At 36.4% G+C, this 17,450-nt stretch overlaps 1 protein-coding gene across 15 annotated transcripts; it reads left to right on the top strand.

Moving 5' to 3' along the window:
• The first annotated feature begins 2,150 nt into the window (after nt 1-2,150).
• LOC104890554 (uncharacterized) lies at nt 2,151-17,209 on the top strand. Of its 15 annotated transcripts, none has more exons than XM_048643397.2 (17): nt 2,260-2,482; nt 2,925-3,330; nt 3,657-4,063; nt 4,404-4,603; nt 5,157-5,327; nt 9,562-9,876; nt 10,848-11,006; nt 11,084-11,233; nt 11,823-12,020; nt 12,120-12,161; nt 12,365-12,565; nt 12,655-12,696; nt 14,738-15,251; nt 15,548-15,678; nt 15,856-15,908; nt 16,061-16,117; nt 16,325-17,209. In XM_048643397.2, exons 2-14 carry the CDS (start codon nt 2,970-2,972, stop codon nt 15,548-15,550), a joined length of 2,763 nt encoding a protein of 920 aa, XP_048499354.1. In that variant the 5' UTR covers nt 2,260-2,482; nt 2,925-2,969; the 3' UTR covers nt 15,551-15,678; nt 15,856-15,908; nt 16,061-16,117; nt 16,325-17,209. The 15 variants fall into 15 exon arrangements, with proteins under 15 accessions (XP_048499366.1, XP_048499367.1, XP_048499354.1 ...); XM_048643407.2 differs by having other exon boundaries at nt 2,261-2,482; nt 2,892-3,330; nt 15,863-15,908; nt 16,072-16,117; XM_048643405.2 differs by having other exon boundaries at nt 2,261-2,482; nt 2,892-3,330; nt 15,863-15,908; nt 16,072-16,225.
• The last annotated feature ends 241 nt before the right edge of the window (nt 17,210-17,450 follow it).

Raw genomic sequence — 17,450 nt, 5'->3', positions numbered from 1 at the left:
TCAATGTCAACATCATCTTCATCACTAGCTGGTTCATACAAACCATCTGATCCACCACATTCACCTCCTTCATCATCTGCAAATAGCTCAGTATAAGGGATAGGACTATCAGGCATGTTGTTATACCACTCAAAGAAGTCACTAGCTGTTGTGTTTGGTGGGGTCGGAATTGGTTGTTCAGTTTGTGAAGTGAGGGTTGGAATTGGTTGTCCAATTTGTGAAGTGAGGGGCGGGATTGGTTCTTTAGTTTGTGAAGTGAGGGGTGGGGATTGGTTCTTTAGTTTGTGAAGCGAGTGGTGGGATTGGTAGTGGTTGTTCAGTTGGTGTATTGAGTGGTGGGAGTTGTTGTTCTGTTTGTGAAGTAGAGGGGAGAATGGTTGCTTCGTTGAAGTTTCTGAAGGACTAGGTTCGGTTGCTTGTGCAAGAGGATCAGTTGGAAGTGTTGATGATTTGGCATAAAAGTCACTAGGGGGAATCAATGTGACTTCAGGGTCTTCTAGGGGAGGATTAACTGAGGTTGCTGTTAGTCCCAACTTTCTAGGACTGAATCTAAGTGGGGATGATGGGACCCTAGTCTTAGGGTTTGTCACTTTTCTGTATGAGGTCAATTTTTTGGGGGGACCATGGGGTTTCTTTTTGTTTTGACCCAACCCAACAGATTTACTTCCACTTCTCTTAGGCTGTACAATTTCAATCCCAATCTCCTCTGACTCTCCAGTTTCAATCCCCCCCTCCTTACTCCTACTTTTCTTGGGTTGTCCAATTTCAATCCCAATCCTTTGCCTCTCCAGTTTCAGTCCCATCTCCTTAGGCTCTTCAGTTTCAGTTCCCCCCCTCCTTAGACTCCCCATTTTCACAATCTATCTCCTATGGCTCTCTACTATCAATCACCATCTCCTTGGGCTGGCCAGGTCCCTCAAGAAATATTATTACTTTAGGCTCATCAACCATGGTTTCATAAACAGATCAATACATCTCTCTTTTATGGTCATTGCACCCATTTTCAACACCTTCTGATCATTATAGACTCTAGACAACTATTTTCAAGCTTCTTACCTGGCACTAATAAGTAGAAAATCTGGTCTACTGCATTGTACCCCCATATTTTTTCACCAATTCAACCAAGTACCACCATCACAGTTCATCAGAGTCAACTGGGAAGGTCCTAATTCCCCCATCAACATACTCTAAAACACCCAACTTGTTATTCCTAAAAGTCCCTCCATGATGGAAAAGTTCCTCCATTCTTGAAGCAAGATTTTTTTTAAGTTAAACACAACAAAACCACAATAGTAACACAAACAACACATCACAACTAAAAAGTAGAAAACAATCGACTAAGGAGCCCTAGCATCCAAAAATATCATATTTCTACCAATTTTTATCAAACCACAAAAATTTAGTAATTTCAAGTACGAAAAACACATAAGTACAACAATTTACCAGCAATTATCTAATTAATTTAAAAATGCAATAATAATTAAAAGAAAAACTTACCCATATTATTCCAAAAAAAAACCCAACTTGTGAAGTTCACAATAACCGTAATAACTCGCACAAATTGCTCACCAACAACAAAAGGATTAAAAAGAAGAAGATGAGTGATTGAAAGAAGAAAAGAAGAAAAGAAGAAAAATTTGAAGAAATGGGGAAGAATTCAGACAACCATCAATATTAATAGCCGTTGTCAGACATTTACTGTGAGAATGAATTATAGAGGGAGTTTATAACAGAGAAAGAAAGAAAAAAAAGAGGGAAAATCATTTAGTAACTTAAACATCTGGGCACTAGTTAACAAATCCCACATGTGTCAAATTCATGTAAAAGTTGAGCCTGCTATGATTAGTTCATAACTAGTTATTAAGCCCGGGCTATGCCTCGGGTAAGAAAAAATTTCATTTATTAATATAATAATTTATGATAATAACACTAAATACAACCTAGCATAGTGGTTAAAACTTTAGTATATGTATTTGAGGTCTCGTTTCTTGTTTTCGCACGCCTTTTCATATATTTGTATAGATTAGGACTTTTTGTGACGGACCCGTCATATTTGATTAGTTGTGACTGCCTTCAATTTTTTCCTAATCTCTATTCTATATGGGAAGAGGGGTAGGACACCAAAATATTAAAAATCCCATTTTACCCTCATAACATCCCTATTCTAACTACTTACTTCAATGAAAAAATAAAAAATAAAACTACCTAATTAATTTTAAAAATAAAAAAATATTACAAAAAGAAAACCATCAACAATTCAAATATTCCTAATTTATTAGAAATAATTAATAATTAATTTAATTTTCTTCATCTCCTAAAAGAAATTAATTTTCTACGTATCTTCGCATGCATCGCGTGCATATAAAAACTAGTTAATAATTACCAAAACCCTGGCCCGACATTCTGCCCAACCCCTAAACTTTAGAAACTTCTCAGCTTCCCTCACTCGTATGGAATTCTGAGTTGATGAAGCTCGTTACAGGTTTTTTTTCCCTCCTTAGATGAATATTCTTGTTTAAACAATCTCTTGTTGCGATTTTTCATGTGAAATTTTTATTCTTGCGATTTTTTAGATCTACTTCATGTGATTACTCATGCGATTGATTTTATGCGGTTGTTATTGTTTGTTTCTTGAATTCAACTTTTTTTTTTCCTTTATGTTAATTCATGTTTTTATGGATAATTTACATGTTATAAACTTATGTTTGGAATATTTTGCATAACTTCATGATTCATGTTTGTTTCATGGAATCAAGTGATAAGAATATTTATGTTACAATTTCTAGATGCTCATAATTTCATGTGATTGTTCATATGTTCTTGTTTGTTTCATCAAATCAGTTTTTGGGTGTTCTGACTGGAAATTTGGAATGAATTACCTGTTATCCCAGGGCCCAGGGCGGTCGCTGATTTCGTCTTTGCAGATTGGCAGGAACCTCTTTTCTAGTACATAATAATAAAACTTTGTGATGGGGCAATATGATTTTGAGGAAGAATTGTGTGACAGTGACGCCGATGATTACTTGCAAGATGAGATTCGAGCACTTTCATTGGCTTGTATGCCTTATGTTACCTCAGATGTTGGTGGCAATCCCTCCACTAGCTCTCGTGGTACCAACTATGGTGAATTTTTTGAAGATGATGACGACCTAGATTTGGTTCGAAGTATAAAGGAGCAATATGGGTCAGAAATTGATATTAGCGGGCCATTGTCTATGAAACCGCTGACTTCTCTCCCACCTGTTAGTTCTGATGATGATGACGATGATTTTGAAACTCTTCGAGCTATCAAGACGCGTTTTTCCCAATATTGTGGGGACGATGTTGGCGGTGAGTGTTCGATTGAACTTTGTTGTTTGCATATTTGCATTGTCGTTCTGGTTATGCCTCAGTGCTGTTTTTTTCTTCACTGTAAAAGGAATTGTTTGTATTATTGGTAGGGAAAATCTGCCAATATAAAGTCAAATAAATGCTTAATTAAGTTCTGATGAGTATCTTTGCTTATGTAGCATGTAAAATAAACTGTGTACAAATTTAATCTATGTCAATGTGATATCAATTTATCTTAAGAGTTAAAGAGCAACACCCTACAAAGGCTAGTTTGTCATCACTGTTCAGAGAAACATTGTTGATTGTTTGTTTGACTGTTATTTCAGATGCAGTAGAAAGCAAGAATGCTACATGCATAGACAAGCCACTCCAAGATGATGCCATTGGCACATCTATGGGAAGTGAATATCTGGATGTACATGAAGATGTAGGACGAGACCCTTGTGACCCTGCTGAGAATGTGGAGACTTCTAGTTATTCCTCTAGCTTCCCAACGTCTGCACAAACATTTATAGAAGCGATAAAGAAAAATAGGTCCTGTCAGAGATTTATACGAAAGAAGATGCTTCATGTTGAAGCTAGGATGGAAGAAGTCAAGGAGCTCCAAAAGCGTTTGAAAACACTTGGAGACTTCCAGGTGCAGTGCAAAAAGAAGATCGGTCGAGCATTATCTCAGAAGCAGGATGCTCGTATCCAGCTTATCTCAACTCAGAAGCAGAGAGCTAATGTAAAGGTTCGTGATCCCTCCCCCCCATCCCGCCCCCCTCAGTTGAGTTACATCTTGTAATAATTCGACACAAGCTCTTTTAATTTGTCAAAAAACTTTCCTTGCGTTCTTATAGTGATGATGCAAAACTGATATTTGGTTGGACTTGGAAAGGAGTGAAATTATAAGCTTCATTACTTAGAACAGGAAGCTGTTGTTATTGTTAAGTTGGTTAGAACAAGAAGCTGTTGTTATTGTTAAGTTGGTTGTTGATTAATATATTAGACATGCCATCTATATGCAAGAACATACGTATTTTAAAATTTATGAACAGTTGATTGTTCATTGACTGACTGTTACTTCACAGGGTTCTGAGAAAAATGTTTCTGCCATGATTTTCGGTCCATTGGAGAATTCCCATGTTGCTCGGTACAAGACCGCTTTAGAAAATTTTCCACTGTCATTTCAGCGTGAGAAATGGTCAAAGGGTGAAACACAACATCTTGAGAAAGAAATAGTAAAGCAATTTCAGGAAAGCTTGTTCCAAAGATCTGCTGATGTTCTAAGGTATATGTTCCTAAGTCAACTTTGCATTTGGAGTCCTTTTAACATTATTGCAATACTTGAGCAAATGATATCTACATATCAAATAGTGTGGTGAGCTTTCTTCTTATTGTAAGTTTCCTCTACAAATAATGTACCCATGCCATATCATGTTGGATATCCGGAGGATCTAATCCTTTTCCTATCTTCATGGCCTTTTTTTTAATTGACTTGTTGTTTTGCAAACTACAATACGTTTGTTTGTGAAAAGCTTCTAATTTTTGTATGTTCCATTTCTAGAGCAAATTCTTTTCATATATTGAAAGAAAAAGAAAATCAACTGCTTGTAGGCTTATACTATACTCGCTTTGCTTGAGTTTAAATATCTGAATGTGAATGCTTTTCTCAGAACAGTTATTTTTTTCTTCTGCTATTTCATATTTTCGAATGATATTTCCAGCTGAATCTTTAGTCTCTCTCATAATGCTTTCTGAATCTCTTTTAAGTCCTCTTTCCTCTTTGGGATAAAGTGAGTTTTGGTGAATATAGCTCGTTTCACTGATATAACTTCTGTCAGTGCTCTGGAGGAACCTGGCTTTGCTAATGGACTGGATGACATGATATCATCAATCACAAATCTTGACATTACTCCGGAAATTATCCAAGAGTTTTCGAGGAAGGTAGACTGGAATGAATTGGCTTCTGGCCCTAGGTTTACTCGGCGTTCTGGAACAGAATGTGAGGCAAGGTGAGTGCTTTAGCCAGTGCTTGTCATTTTTTCTACAAGCTTTTACTTCATGTGGTTAATTGACTTTTTGTGAGCATTTAGCTTGGCTATTGCCCCCTCTGCTTTGAATGTCTGAACACATTAATTGACTAAAGGGAAATAAAAAAATATTAAGTGTCCTCTTTCACCGATGACCTTTTTCCTCCGTCTTCCTCCTTATCTTCATGGGAAGAGGCTTATAGCAGTTCTTTCTTTGTAGTAACCAGGCACATGGTAGTGGCCGTTCACATCATTTCCTCCCTCCTCCCTGCTCTACAGCAAAGCACACAGACCACTTGTAGATCTATGTTTAATCCACACATGTCATTATTCTTTCTGCTCAGTCCTCTGCTTCTCACTTTCCACAACCAGTGCTAACATAGTTGTTAGGAAGTATCCGGCAGCGTTGCTGTCAAATTCAAACAAAACTTGAACAATAACGGGGGTGAGTACATCCAATGTGGAAAGGGTCAAATTAGGGAGAAAAAGAGATGGGTGGTGACAAGATGTAACTTATCTAGACCTACGATAAGCAGTAAGATTTATCAGCGCTATCACTGTCCTTGAAAAACTGGCCTTTTGTGCTTGTGAGTCTAGCATTTAAAACCTTGTCTGTTGATGGTGTTTGCAGCAGTTAGGTACCTGGGTGGCATGGCATCAGTGCTAGTAGTGGTGTTTATCGATGCTAAGATAATCTGGCCATTGTGGAAATGGGGATGGGTGTTTTCAGAAAAATTTTGAATTTTTCGAATTATAAAGTATCTTTAAAATTAATGGAACTGTAACTGTGGTGAAGAAGTAATCTCGACCACTGGATATAGGGTGATTAAGTGGTTTCTCTTTTGGAATGAAGTAATGGGATTCGATTCAGTAGTAGTTGTTGTTGTTATTGGTGTCGGCGGCGTTGGCGGTGCTGTTAATATAAATAATATTAATATTACTATTAATGAACAACTAGTTAATATTAATATAAATAATAATATAAATAATATTAATATTAATATAGTAATATTAATATTATTTATATTATTAGTTATATTAATGAACAACTAGTTCCAAAAGAACAAGCATAGACTCTAGATTAGTCTTGAGTTCCCAGGGCCTTAAACTCCACACTAGTCTCAAGTTCCTTTTTTTCGTGTTATCGTATACAGTTCCTCCACAAACCAAGGAGTATTACAAAGTATTCATAGTGGGATCGGAGGATTATTATTTGGGGAGGAGAGAGAGTGACATGCAATTATGAAATTATACGAGAGAGTGTCATATTGTGGAATGTGGACAACCTGTGGGTCATATGCAAATATTAAATTATTATAAACTTACCAAATATGGAATAGAGCAAGAATGAGAAAAACTTTGTGGAACACATTTAAATGGAAAGTGGGAAGAGCTCTTTGGAATGGAGGGACTGAAGGAGTATTTTATAAATGAAATCATTCCTTTGTTTTTAAGAATTTGGTTTGCTTTCTCATATATAGAAGCTAAAACAGGGGCTTCGAGTTATTTGGGCTATAACCTACATATTAATTAGACGGAAGAAGAAGGTTATGTACAGTTGTTGAAGATGGTGAGTTTGTTATGTGCTTGCTACTTGGTCTTAAATGGTCTCCAAATTCTGTGAGTTTTTATATTTGCAATAACATGGCTCATCCATATTCTTTCTTGAGTGTTTCCAGGCAAGGATAAGTTGAAATTTCTTTGAAAAGAAATGCTTGTTCACTTAGGTCTCTGTGGTAGCCTATTTTACAGTTTGTCTCTCTTTAGAACCCTTGTGGGAAAGATGTAGATACACTTCTCTATGATGAAATTTAGGGACAACCAATTAAGGGATGTTCATCATAAACTTTACAAATCACTTTACAATGTTAAAGGCGAAGATGGAAGATATCATAAGACTTTACTTCATAACCTGTCCAGCTTTTAAGATTTTCTTTGTAAAGGAGTAAAGAGGGAAGAGGAATCATCTAGTTAGTAGGTTGAGACTTTCTTTGTTTACCTAGCAATGAAAGGGGTTCTGTTTTGGTATGGTTTCTAAGGATATCTTCTTAGTAGGGAAATTTAATTGGTGATTTGTGTTGGAATTTGGTTGGGCTGGTAGTTGTTTATGTTCGGTGCACTAGCCCAATTAAGGCTATGTTTAGGTTGCAATATTGTAAGATAATTATTTCAGATCAGGTTAGATCACATCGCAATAATTTATTTCAATTTAGACCATAACGAAAATAATTATTTTACACCAGAAGAAAATTAGGCCGCGTTAGATTAGCTTAAATTAGATTATATCTCACCAAACTCCATCTTAGTTTTAAAAATGTGTGCCTGGGTGCTAACAATGGAAAATTGCCTTTGAAGTTTGAGGTGCAGCTCAATACCAAAGGCAAGTCAAAGCACGCACCCCAGGCTGCCTTTGGCAAGGTGAGAATTGATGCGTGTGATGCGAGGAGCTTTTAAAGGGAGTGAGAAATTTTAATTAATAATTTTAGAAGTACCAATTTATTTCCAAAGTTAATCTTACCTAGGCTTTTAGATGCGAATTCCAAAAGAGCAACCAACATAATTTCATGATATTGTCTCACATGGAATCTAAAATAAATCCATAAAGTGGGAAAACCCTGATTTGCGATTTTTTTCACTTTGAAAGAATGCCTTACGCGTCCGATTTTAGTCTAAGATCTTCTACTGAAAATTTAAACCACAAGCCAATAACAAAATTAAAATGTAAAGGTGCGCTTTTGCCTAGCTCAAGGGAACCTTGGCGCCATGGATCCTTCTAAATCTAAGCACTGCATGAACATTAATAAGTTCAAATATTTATATTGAAACTATCTACATATATAAAAGGGAATATGGCTGCGTACAAACAATCTACTATTTTGTAATGATCATAGAGGCATATTAACGAGCCCTGAAAGAGAAGTTTAATGCAATGAAATTTTCTCATAAAACTGGAACTATGTATTTTTGTTTTTGTTCTCAGAACTTTAAATTTTTTCCAGTCATTTCATTTGAGTTTTATTAACTTATAATGTTAATTTTTTTTTATTTCATGTCATTCTAAATTAGGATTTAGAATATATTGTACAAATAAGTTCTAAATATCACCTTACTTTTTTTTCCGACATACATATTTCATGCAACTAAATATTAAGTTAGGTTGCATAATCATTGCAGTTTAACATGAATGTTCTTACAAATTGTTTACTTTATATATCTAGATTAGTGTAGAAGAACGATTACGATTTTTTCCCTATCTCAACTTGCTTTTGGAATTTAAAGGTTCTTAAGAAGGCGAGGCTTTAGTTTAGGCAGTAGTTTTCAAGAACTTCGTACTAAATTACTACCCTGCTCCAGATTACAGTAATTTCTCTTGATGCGTGTGCTATATGTTTTTCGAGGTGTAATGAGAGGTAGTGAATTGTAGCTTTTCTTGGTTTTTGCGGTATGAATTTTTTGATATTCAGCTCCCTAATTTGTCACATTTCTGGTTTTATGTATGCAGTATTTGATAGGCGTTACAGGGGAAAACATTTGACTTTTTGGTGGGGTATGTATGGTCCAAAAGAACCAATAGGGTATTTGAGTTTCGAAGTTAGACAGATGCTTTGTTCTCAGCTTCTTAATTATGTTTGTGCAGCAATGTGTTTAGATAAGCTAAATAAATTAATATCAGCGAAAATGGCTCAAAAAATTTTAAGTTCAGTAAAAATAAGTTAAGCTCATAAAAAATAAGTTAAGCTCACCAAAAATAAATTAAGTTCAACAAAGTAAGCTAAAAAGAACATAGCCTTACCCATTCAATGTCCTTATGGTAGAGCAGTTGGCTTACCCCTCTTCGGACATATGACTCTGTGGCTTCTGTGGTTGTGTCCTTAGCTGATTTTCAGTGATCTTTTTTTTTTTTCTTACTCTGGTTTTACCTGGTGGCTGACTTGGTTCTTTTTAGTGTGATGTCATTTATCTGCTAATGATGTCCTTATTCAAAAAAATTATCATATTATGTTGATTCATGGTCATGGTTGTGACTAAGTTTTACGTTGGGTATGACCTGCTCCAACCCTCCTTTTCTAGGCCGTGGGACCGACATTGAATTGAGAGAGTTTTTCCTATCCAGAAACTTAAGAAAAGCAAATTAGCTGAAGCCTCAATGCTCAGTGTTGCATTCAGTAACATGTCTATTGGCAATGATTGAGAATTTGTTGATCAAAATATGCAGGTGGTTAAATTATGAAAACCGTCTGATCAACCGAGATATTTGGACACCAGACGAGGATAAGCATCTTTTGCTTCTCATCCAAAAGAATGGAATTCATAATTGGAGTTATATAGCTGAAAAGTTAGAGACTAACAGGACTCCATTCCAATGCTTGGTACGTTATCAAAGGAGTCTTAACGCCAGCATATTGAAAAGAGACTGGACAGAGGAAGAAGATACTAAATTGCGTTCTGCTGTGGAGTCTTTTGGGGAGAGTAATTGGCAAGCTGTTGCTTCTGTATTAGAAGGACGGACAGGTACTCAGTGCTCTAATAGGTCAGTAAAGCAGGTTGACAATTTTACACTAAGTTTTGCACTTTCTCATACACTAGGGACTACTATAGTACAAATTACAAAGTCAACTTCAAATTCCTATGTGTACATGTAAAAGAATATGATCTCAAGTTGATGCTATGATGGTTCATTCAGATGATTCTGTTTACATTCCTTGGAGTACAAGACCTATATCATCTGACTCATGCTTTGAGCAATCTTTGTTCATTGGTTGTTTGTGCGGAACTCAATAAAGAGTGTCATCTGATGACCTATGTTACTCAAACTTGGGTGCAAGTATTGGACTGGGTCAGTTCACGGTTCGCCCAAAATGAGCCAAAAATAGGCCAAAACTGACCATAATCTCATTTCTCGGATCGCAATTCGTGGGGAGATTAGGGAAAATTTTGCTTCACTGGACCGGGTACTTATCTAAGTGTCCAAATTGGCAACTTTATGGAAATATCATGATTGTGGCCCAAAATGAAGTGTCTATGTGTCCATACCCATATGGGAGAGTCTAGGAACCGACATGGGTATTTAAGGTAAAGTGAAAAGTCTGAGTAACATAGCTACTGACCATCGTGTATTGATTTCGTTTGATAGAGAGTTCAGATACCAACTTACTGTACATATGGTATCTGGTCATTCTTACATTTTATGTGGAATTATGATGGGAACAATGCCAGATTTTATGTTTGTCTTTCGGATGGCCCCATATGATTGAGAGGCAATTATCTTCAAGGTACTTGGGCTTACATTTATGTAAATATGTTCTCCTATTGTGGTAGTCATTTTGTATTAGACAGCATTGGACATCATTCCATTCAGTGGTTATCTGACTCATCTATGCCGTAGTTAGCTACTTGCAATTTTATAGTTTTGTGATCCTTTGCAGGTCTTACTGGATTTAAATGCAATGCTAAAATATGGAAGTTGACATATTGAATATCCATCTTGTTTTCTAAAATCAGGTGGAAGAAAACTTTGCTTCCAGCAAGACAAAAGGTGGGGAAGTGGAGTATAAGTGAAGATAAACGTTTAAGGGTTGCTGCCACTCTTTTTGGACGTAAAAGCTGGTATAGAATAGCCCAGTTTGTGCCTGGAAGAACCCAAGTACAGTGTAGAGAAAGGTAAAACTTTTTTATATTTCGTGCTCCTATTTGTTGCAAAACTTCGATCAAAATTTCTAAGGTTTTCTTTCTTGTAGATGGGTCAATATTCTCGATCCATTTTTGAATCATGGTAAATGGACTGAAGAAGATGATATGAGGTTAAAAGAAGCAATAGCAGAATATGGATATTGCTGGTCCAAAGTTGCTGCCTGTGTTTGTTCACGAACAGATAACCAGTGCCGTAGGTATGATAGTGAAGAATATTTCCAATTTTCCTTCCAAATTGCAGTAGATACAAGTCATGAGGATTATATATTTTTAAGCATATACATTTTTATCATCTAGGAAAGTTGCTTTGTTAATTCTGGAGATCTGAAAATTGCAAAACTATCTCAATGTAATGTTCATTAGCTGGAGGAAGCCCACTTGATTAAATTGATAAACCTCTATTACATTTACATCACTAGATAAAGTCATCTCTCCTCTATCTTTCAGTTCTGTTAATAAAAAAGGAACGGAGGTTGTAATTTATAGTCTAACAATAATTGAACAATGTAAATATCACAACTTTAAATCATAAATTTGGCTTTGAATCTTTAGTGAAATAGGTTTAAGAATAAGAGTGGAAAAGAAAGCCTGAGGCTATAGATGGAAGTAGCAACATTATAGTAGTCATTTTCATCAGACCCCTTGATCTGAAACCCATGGTGAAAAGTGGACTATTTTGTTTGTATAGCAAACCCAATGATTTAATGTTTTTATTGTCATTTTGTTTATTGTATTCTTGCTGATTAGGGTTTCTTGTTTGATTGTTATCCTATCTAATTGGACCAGGAGATGGAAGGTGTTGTTTCCTAATGAAGTTCCGCTGCTTAAAGCTGCTAGAGATATAAAGAGGGCTGCTCTTATATCAAATTTTGTTGATAGGGAGTCAGAACGTCCTGCACTTGGGCCGAGTGACTTTGTCCATTTGCCTATTACTGACTCAACTCTTGCAGAGGAAATTGAAAATGTTCCAAATGCACGAAAGAAGTCTCAGTATCGTTTCTAATTGTGATTTTTGAACTACATTCATTTCAGGCCTTTTACTTCTTTCGCTTTCTAGCAATTAATCAAAATATGTCACTGCAGGAAAAGTAGGAAAGCACATCCAACTAGAGAGCTCGCCTCCTGGTTAGTGCCTTCTTGGCTGAGTCTGTAGTCTTACATTTGTGTAATTCCTATCCGTCTCGCCGTTACTTCCAACTTTTCTTAAGTTGAGGATTTTATAGTATATATATCTTTTTTTTTTTTAATAACAAAGAGGGAGATCCCCAAAAAAGAGGATAGTATATATATCTAATGTTGTAGAAATTATCTTTATTTTAAAAATGCAGCCGCGATCAGAAGGAGCGTGGATTAAGGAAGCGTAAGAAAATTGATCGATCACCTGAGAGCAATAATGACTGTGATGATGCACGGAACAATATTGGGAATGGTTCCTCTAACAATAAGAAGAGAAGGGCCAGTAAATCAGGTTCCAAGAAAAAGAAACATACTGGAAACCTTAATATTGCAACAGAACCCAAGAATTCATGGTATGATGTATGAGTAGCATTTATTATTTACTTCTTATCTTGTAGATGATACTCTTTCGCTCTCTTGATAGTTTCAACTTTTTGCGCAGTAAAAGCACAAAATCACATGATGACAGAGAAATAGAGGCCTGGTAAGGCGTCTTTGTTTGTTTACCTTTTCTCCACCTTTTATTGAACTCATATTCTCCATACCCTGAGCTTATTGGCCCTTAACTACAAATTTGTGTACTTCTGGCCGAACTTGTTCTAGTACTTGTCAGCAGCTTCACCAATTATTAAGGTTATTATTGCTATCTAACTGGTTGTTTGAGGACAACTGTTAGGTAATAGGTATTTTGTTAGCTCAAGGCTATATTTCTTTGACAAGTAAATTAAAACTGAGGACACTGGGCTCGTATAGGAACTACTAGCCTTATATGCACAAGATGCGTGCGTTAATTTCAAAACTTCTTATCCTATTATATACTCTATCCATACTATAGTTATGATCACACTTAAACTGTGAAAGATTAATAGTTAGAAGAATTTAGATATTATTAATTCGCTAATGTGAAAAAACTGATAATCAAGGTTATGAGTGATTTTTAACATTAATCTTTCATGAATGGATTTTAAACAAAAAGAATAGACATAATGAATTGGGTTGACTGAATTAAAGAGTATCAAAGGTAGTGAGTGTTTCAGACTTTTCAGCTGGACGTCATGTGTACCATCTTCTCTTATGAAAAGAACTCGATGTATTTTGTCCATTTAAATTTTTGATCGAAATATTTGATTCATATACTATTTTTAACTTGTTTAGAATGACAAGTCAAAATGAGAAAGGGTTCTTAAATTGTTTATTTGTAATTTTTTTCAAGGGTAATTTAGTGTTTTCAGAAAGGACACTATCTTCCTCCCCTCTTCCCTTATATAATAGAGATCAGTCGTTCATAAGACAAATAAGGAAAAGCGGGGTCCGGGAAATGGGAAAATTAGACACACATCCACATTCATATATATGCAGATGTCTTGGTACACACACCGACATACGTGCATATGTATGTACTAATAGTAGTACATTGTACATTCTATGGGATACAGGAATGAGAACACTGTACGCGACCTACTATGAACTGGGTATGGCTGTTTATGTATATATTTGCTATTATTTGTATGTGCTCTCTTTGGCTATGTATACTTAGGAGTTTTTTTTTTTTGAAGTACAGGGTAGAATTTTTGAGTGGGAAGTGAATTACCAGTTAGATATGTGAGTTGCACTGTTGTAAGAGGCACGTGTTCCATTAAACACTTGTCACATAAAACTAAAAGCTATTCTCTCCCTTTGCAACATGCACTACGCTTGGAGCTGGAAAAAAACTTTCTGGTGGACTGGCTGTACTTAGGCAACCAACAAGCCCTTTGCTTTTGTGCTTCATAGTTGTATATCAATGTGTCAATTACAGTTCAAGGCTTACCTTAATCCTGGAGTTGAAATTATCTTGATTTTTTTGCATGATGGTCTAATTGGGTGGATTCTGGTTAACAGAGTAAGAATAGTTTTTTGCCGCCAGGTTTGAAATGGATCGCCGGAGCCAATGGTCTGGGTCATGTGATCCTGATAGAAGCTGGGATCCAACCCATGCCCGGAGAACATTATACACGTTTACGTGCAATCATGCACGGACATGTAAAATTGCATATATAAAGATCTATATGTACCATAGAATTAAGTAATGACCGTTATGCAACGACTTTTGAACTTGACATCCCACAGAATACCCCTGCATAATGTTGCAATGAAATCCACGTCCTTTTCGCCTCGTTGCCCGTTACGTAAAGTTGGCTCACCCGTTAGAGCATCCTTTTTCCTTTCTGCATCATCACAATCCTTACCTTGAACACGACAACATCTGCGATTTTCTTCCTTGATATGTAAATGTATGTATGATGGTGCGTGCGTGCGGGCGCGGGGGGGGGGTCGGTGGTGGGGTGGTTTTGTGTGTGTGTGTGGGGGGGGGGATGCGTGTGTGTCCGTGGGTGCTTGCATTTGTGTGTGTGTTGTATGTTTATACAGTCTCAGAGTTTAAAAAAAGATACTGGAAGGCGGAAGCATGTGTATATCTTGGGCATTGTTTTGCCTTCCATAATATGTTTACTGTATTAATGTATATTGCACTATGTAATTTGTAGGGACATTCCAATTGGGACCAGTTTGAGAAGACCACGGGGAGTGAGGGTGAAGGAGATTCCTTTGATTAGGAATCTTGGTGGGTCTCAGGCTTCTGACATACATGATATACATGACACTGAGATGAGTGCAACTACCTTTGTGCATTGCTCAAATCAGAATAATGGTCCTGAAATCCTGCATGGTCAGTCGACTTCTTCTGATTCACAGTTGAGGATACATGAAGAAGAAACGTTAGAACTGTCAAGCATACATACTTTACTCGGGAAAAAGAAGTCCTCTAAATTGCAACCAAGGAGGCCTTCAGCTGAGACAATTCTTGGAGAGAAAAACTATGTTGCCATGGAGTTAAGAACATCTAATGATGACAATGAGACCCATTCTGTGAATATAACTGGCTCAAGTAAGCAGAAGAAAAGCACGTTGCATATTGATCAAGACATAGAATGGGAAGACTTGCCCTTGGCTAGTCTTTTTCATGGGTCTGTTACTCGCATACAGAAGAGGAAGTCCAATGTGAGTTTCCAAACCTTTCATATATGCTTTGAGATGTGGCTAAGGGCTCTATCACTTCTTTGAGATGTACTTTTCTAACATTACTTTAAGTTTCTAAAGAGTTTTTCTTCACCCTCCCTAGATGGTCATTTTGACTGGTCCATCCTTTGGAAGTGCAATATAATAATTAGGATCAGTACCATAAACTATGTACATGTGTAGTTCATTGAGTTCAGAAACAGTATTGTATATATCGTCCATGTAGGATCCTTGTTGCACAAGCAATGTGTGTGATTTCCGTTTTCCTGGTCATGCAGTGACTTCTTGGAGAGGATACTATCTGAAGAAGACTTAGAGATGAAGAACAGGCTATATTGACAAGGGAGATGGTTGATTGCCCTGATGTATCATTGACTTGTGGAAATAAAAGGGTTGGTATTATGCATGGGTAAGTTTATCTTGATCATGGGATAAACAATGTTGGTATCAAACATTTTAAAGTTCAATATCCTGCAATGTCATACCACTTTGCACGCCTACAATTCTTATTTTCGAGTCCTTACCATTGTTTAAGAGGTATCTGAACTTCTATCTACTAAAGTGTTTGTTTTTTATGTGGCTTAAGGTTTCAGCATTAGTGCACAATTGTTGGCCATCAAGTATTGGACTGTTTTGGAGGTCAGCTTCTTTTTATTACTGTTTGGGCTGGGGTCGGGGTGTGGATAAGGACTTGATGATTTATGTTATTTTTTAAAGGATGATTTATGTTTATGATAACTTGTGTTTATCATTCTTGTTAGTTTTCACTGATGCTATTTTATTTGCATTAGGTGGTGATCAGTGATGACTGAGCTATTGCCTATTCTGCAGTGACCTCTCCAAGGGAGGTAGTGTGCAGCGTTTATTGCTCATTTCTTGTCTTGCCCGTGTTTCTACAAGTCCGTCACCTATTCGAACGACGACGTCCATCTAACTATCAAGTGATTTCTTTTGGGGTACGGGTTTTTTTGGCGGGGGTTGGCTTGTAGTCTTTTATTGCTCAAGGTTAAATTGTGTGTTTGGAGATTCTTTAAAGTTCTTTTTAATCTTTGCAGCATCCTGTCTCTCTTTGACATTCCCGTCCCAAACAACAGAAGATATATGTGCTCCAAGTATGGATCTGAAACTGGTACCAGACATTTTTCTGTAGCTATCTTGCTTCACCGACTTGGTTTTCTTGGTTATGTGAGAGGCTATTCCAGTAACGAATCCTGTGGATCACCTTTAAGGACTCTTATCTTCCAAGTGTTGCTTTGATGCACCAATAGCTGCTGTTGAGGCATATGAAGTCGATGATGTTGAACAGCAAGTTTGGTGCTGAATATTACAGCATCACAGTTGGCCTAAAAAGTGCCAATGGTTGAAGTTGCTCTGTTCACTAAGCTGAATCATGACCGAGGAATGTACTATGATGCCTGCCAAATTTGCTATACTCTTTGATTGTTGTGGCGGTTTTCCAGAGCATCTCATCTTTTTATCTGTGTGATTAAAATGCTCTTATGGGCTGTGCTACTGTAGTATTTTAGCATGTTATGATCACAACATTTTAATCTTTTGTGTAAGGTTGGCAAGAAGTGTCGTATTGAATTGAAATTTTGTATAGGTTAACTTGGTCTAAACTATATAGGTAAGAGTAAGACCAGGGTGTAGGAAAAAGGGTAGAGGAAATCGCTTTCGCAAAGTGCCTCGGCTAGGATTTGATTCTACAACTTCTTGCAAGATATAACCTAATATCATTAGGGCTTAAACAATGGAAAGTAGCTTAGAGAAAAAGAGTCTGTAGTCTGTAGTCTGTACTCTGTAGGGGTTAAAATTTTAGGTAATTGATTATTTTTCCCGTTTAGTGGCTGATTACAATTTTCCTACTACAAGGTTATGACCGAGTTTAGCATGTTTGTATATTTATTGTGGTATTTATAATTATTTCGACTTTTATTTTATATCATCCATTTTTTCACAGTTTTAGTTAATGCATTTAGTGGTTATTTGGTTTACAGGATATGTAGGAAATAGGAATTCTCATGATTTTCTAAATTAAATAGTGAGAAATGGAGGTAATGAAAATACTTGGGAATTTAGAATTTTCACAAAATGTGAAAATTTATTCACCTAGTCTCCATTGGTCATTGAAGATTTTCACATTAATTCATTGGAATTACAAAATTCTTGTTGTGAACAAAA

The sequence above is a fragment of the Beta vulgaris genome, chromosome 4 (assembly GCF_026745355.1).
Source record: "Beta vulgaris subsp. vulgaris cultivar EL10 chromosome 4, EL10.2, whole genome shotgun sequence".
NCBI classification, from domain to species: Eukaryota; Viridiplantae; Streptophyta; class Magnoliopsida; order Caryophyllales; family Amaranthaceae; genus Beta; species Beta vulgaris.
Note: the sequence above shows the minus strand (reverse complement) of the source record. Positions and strands in the feature narration are given on the sequence as shown.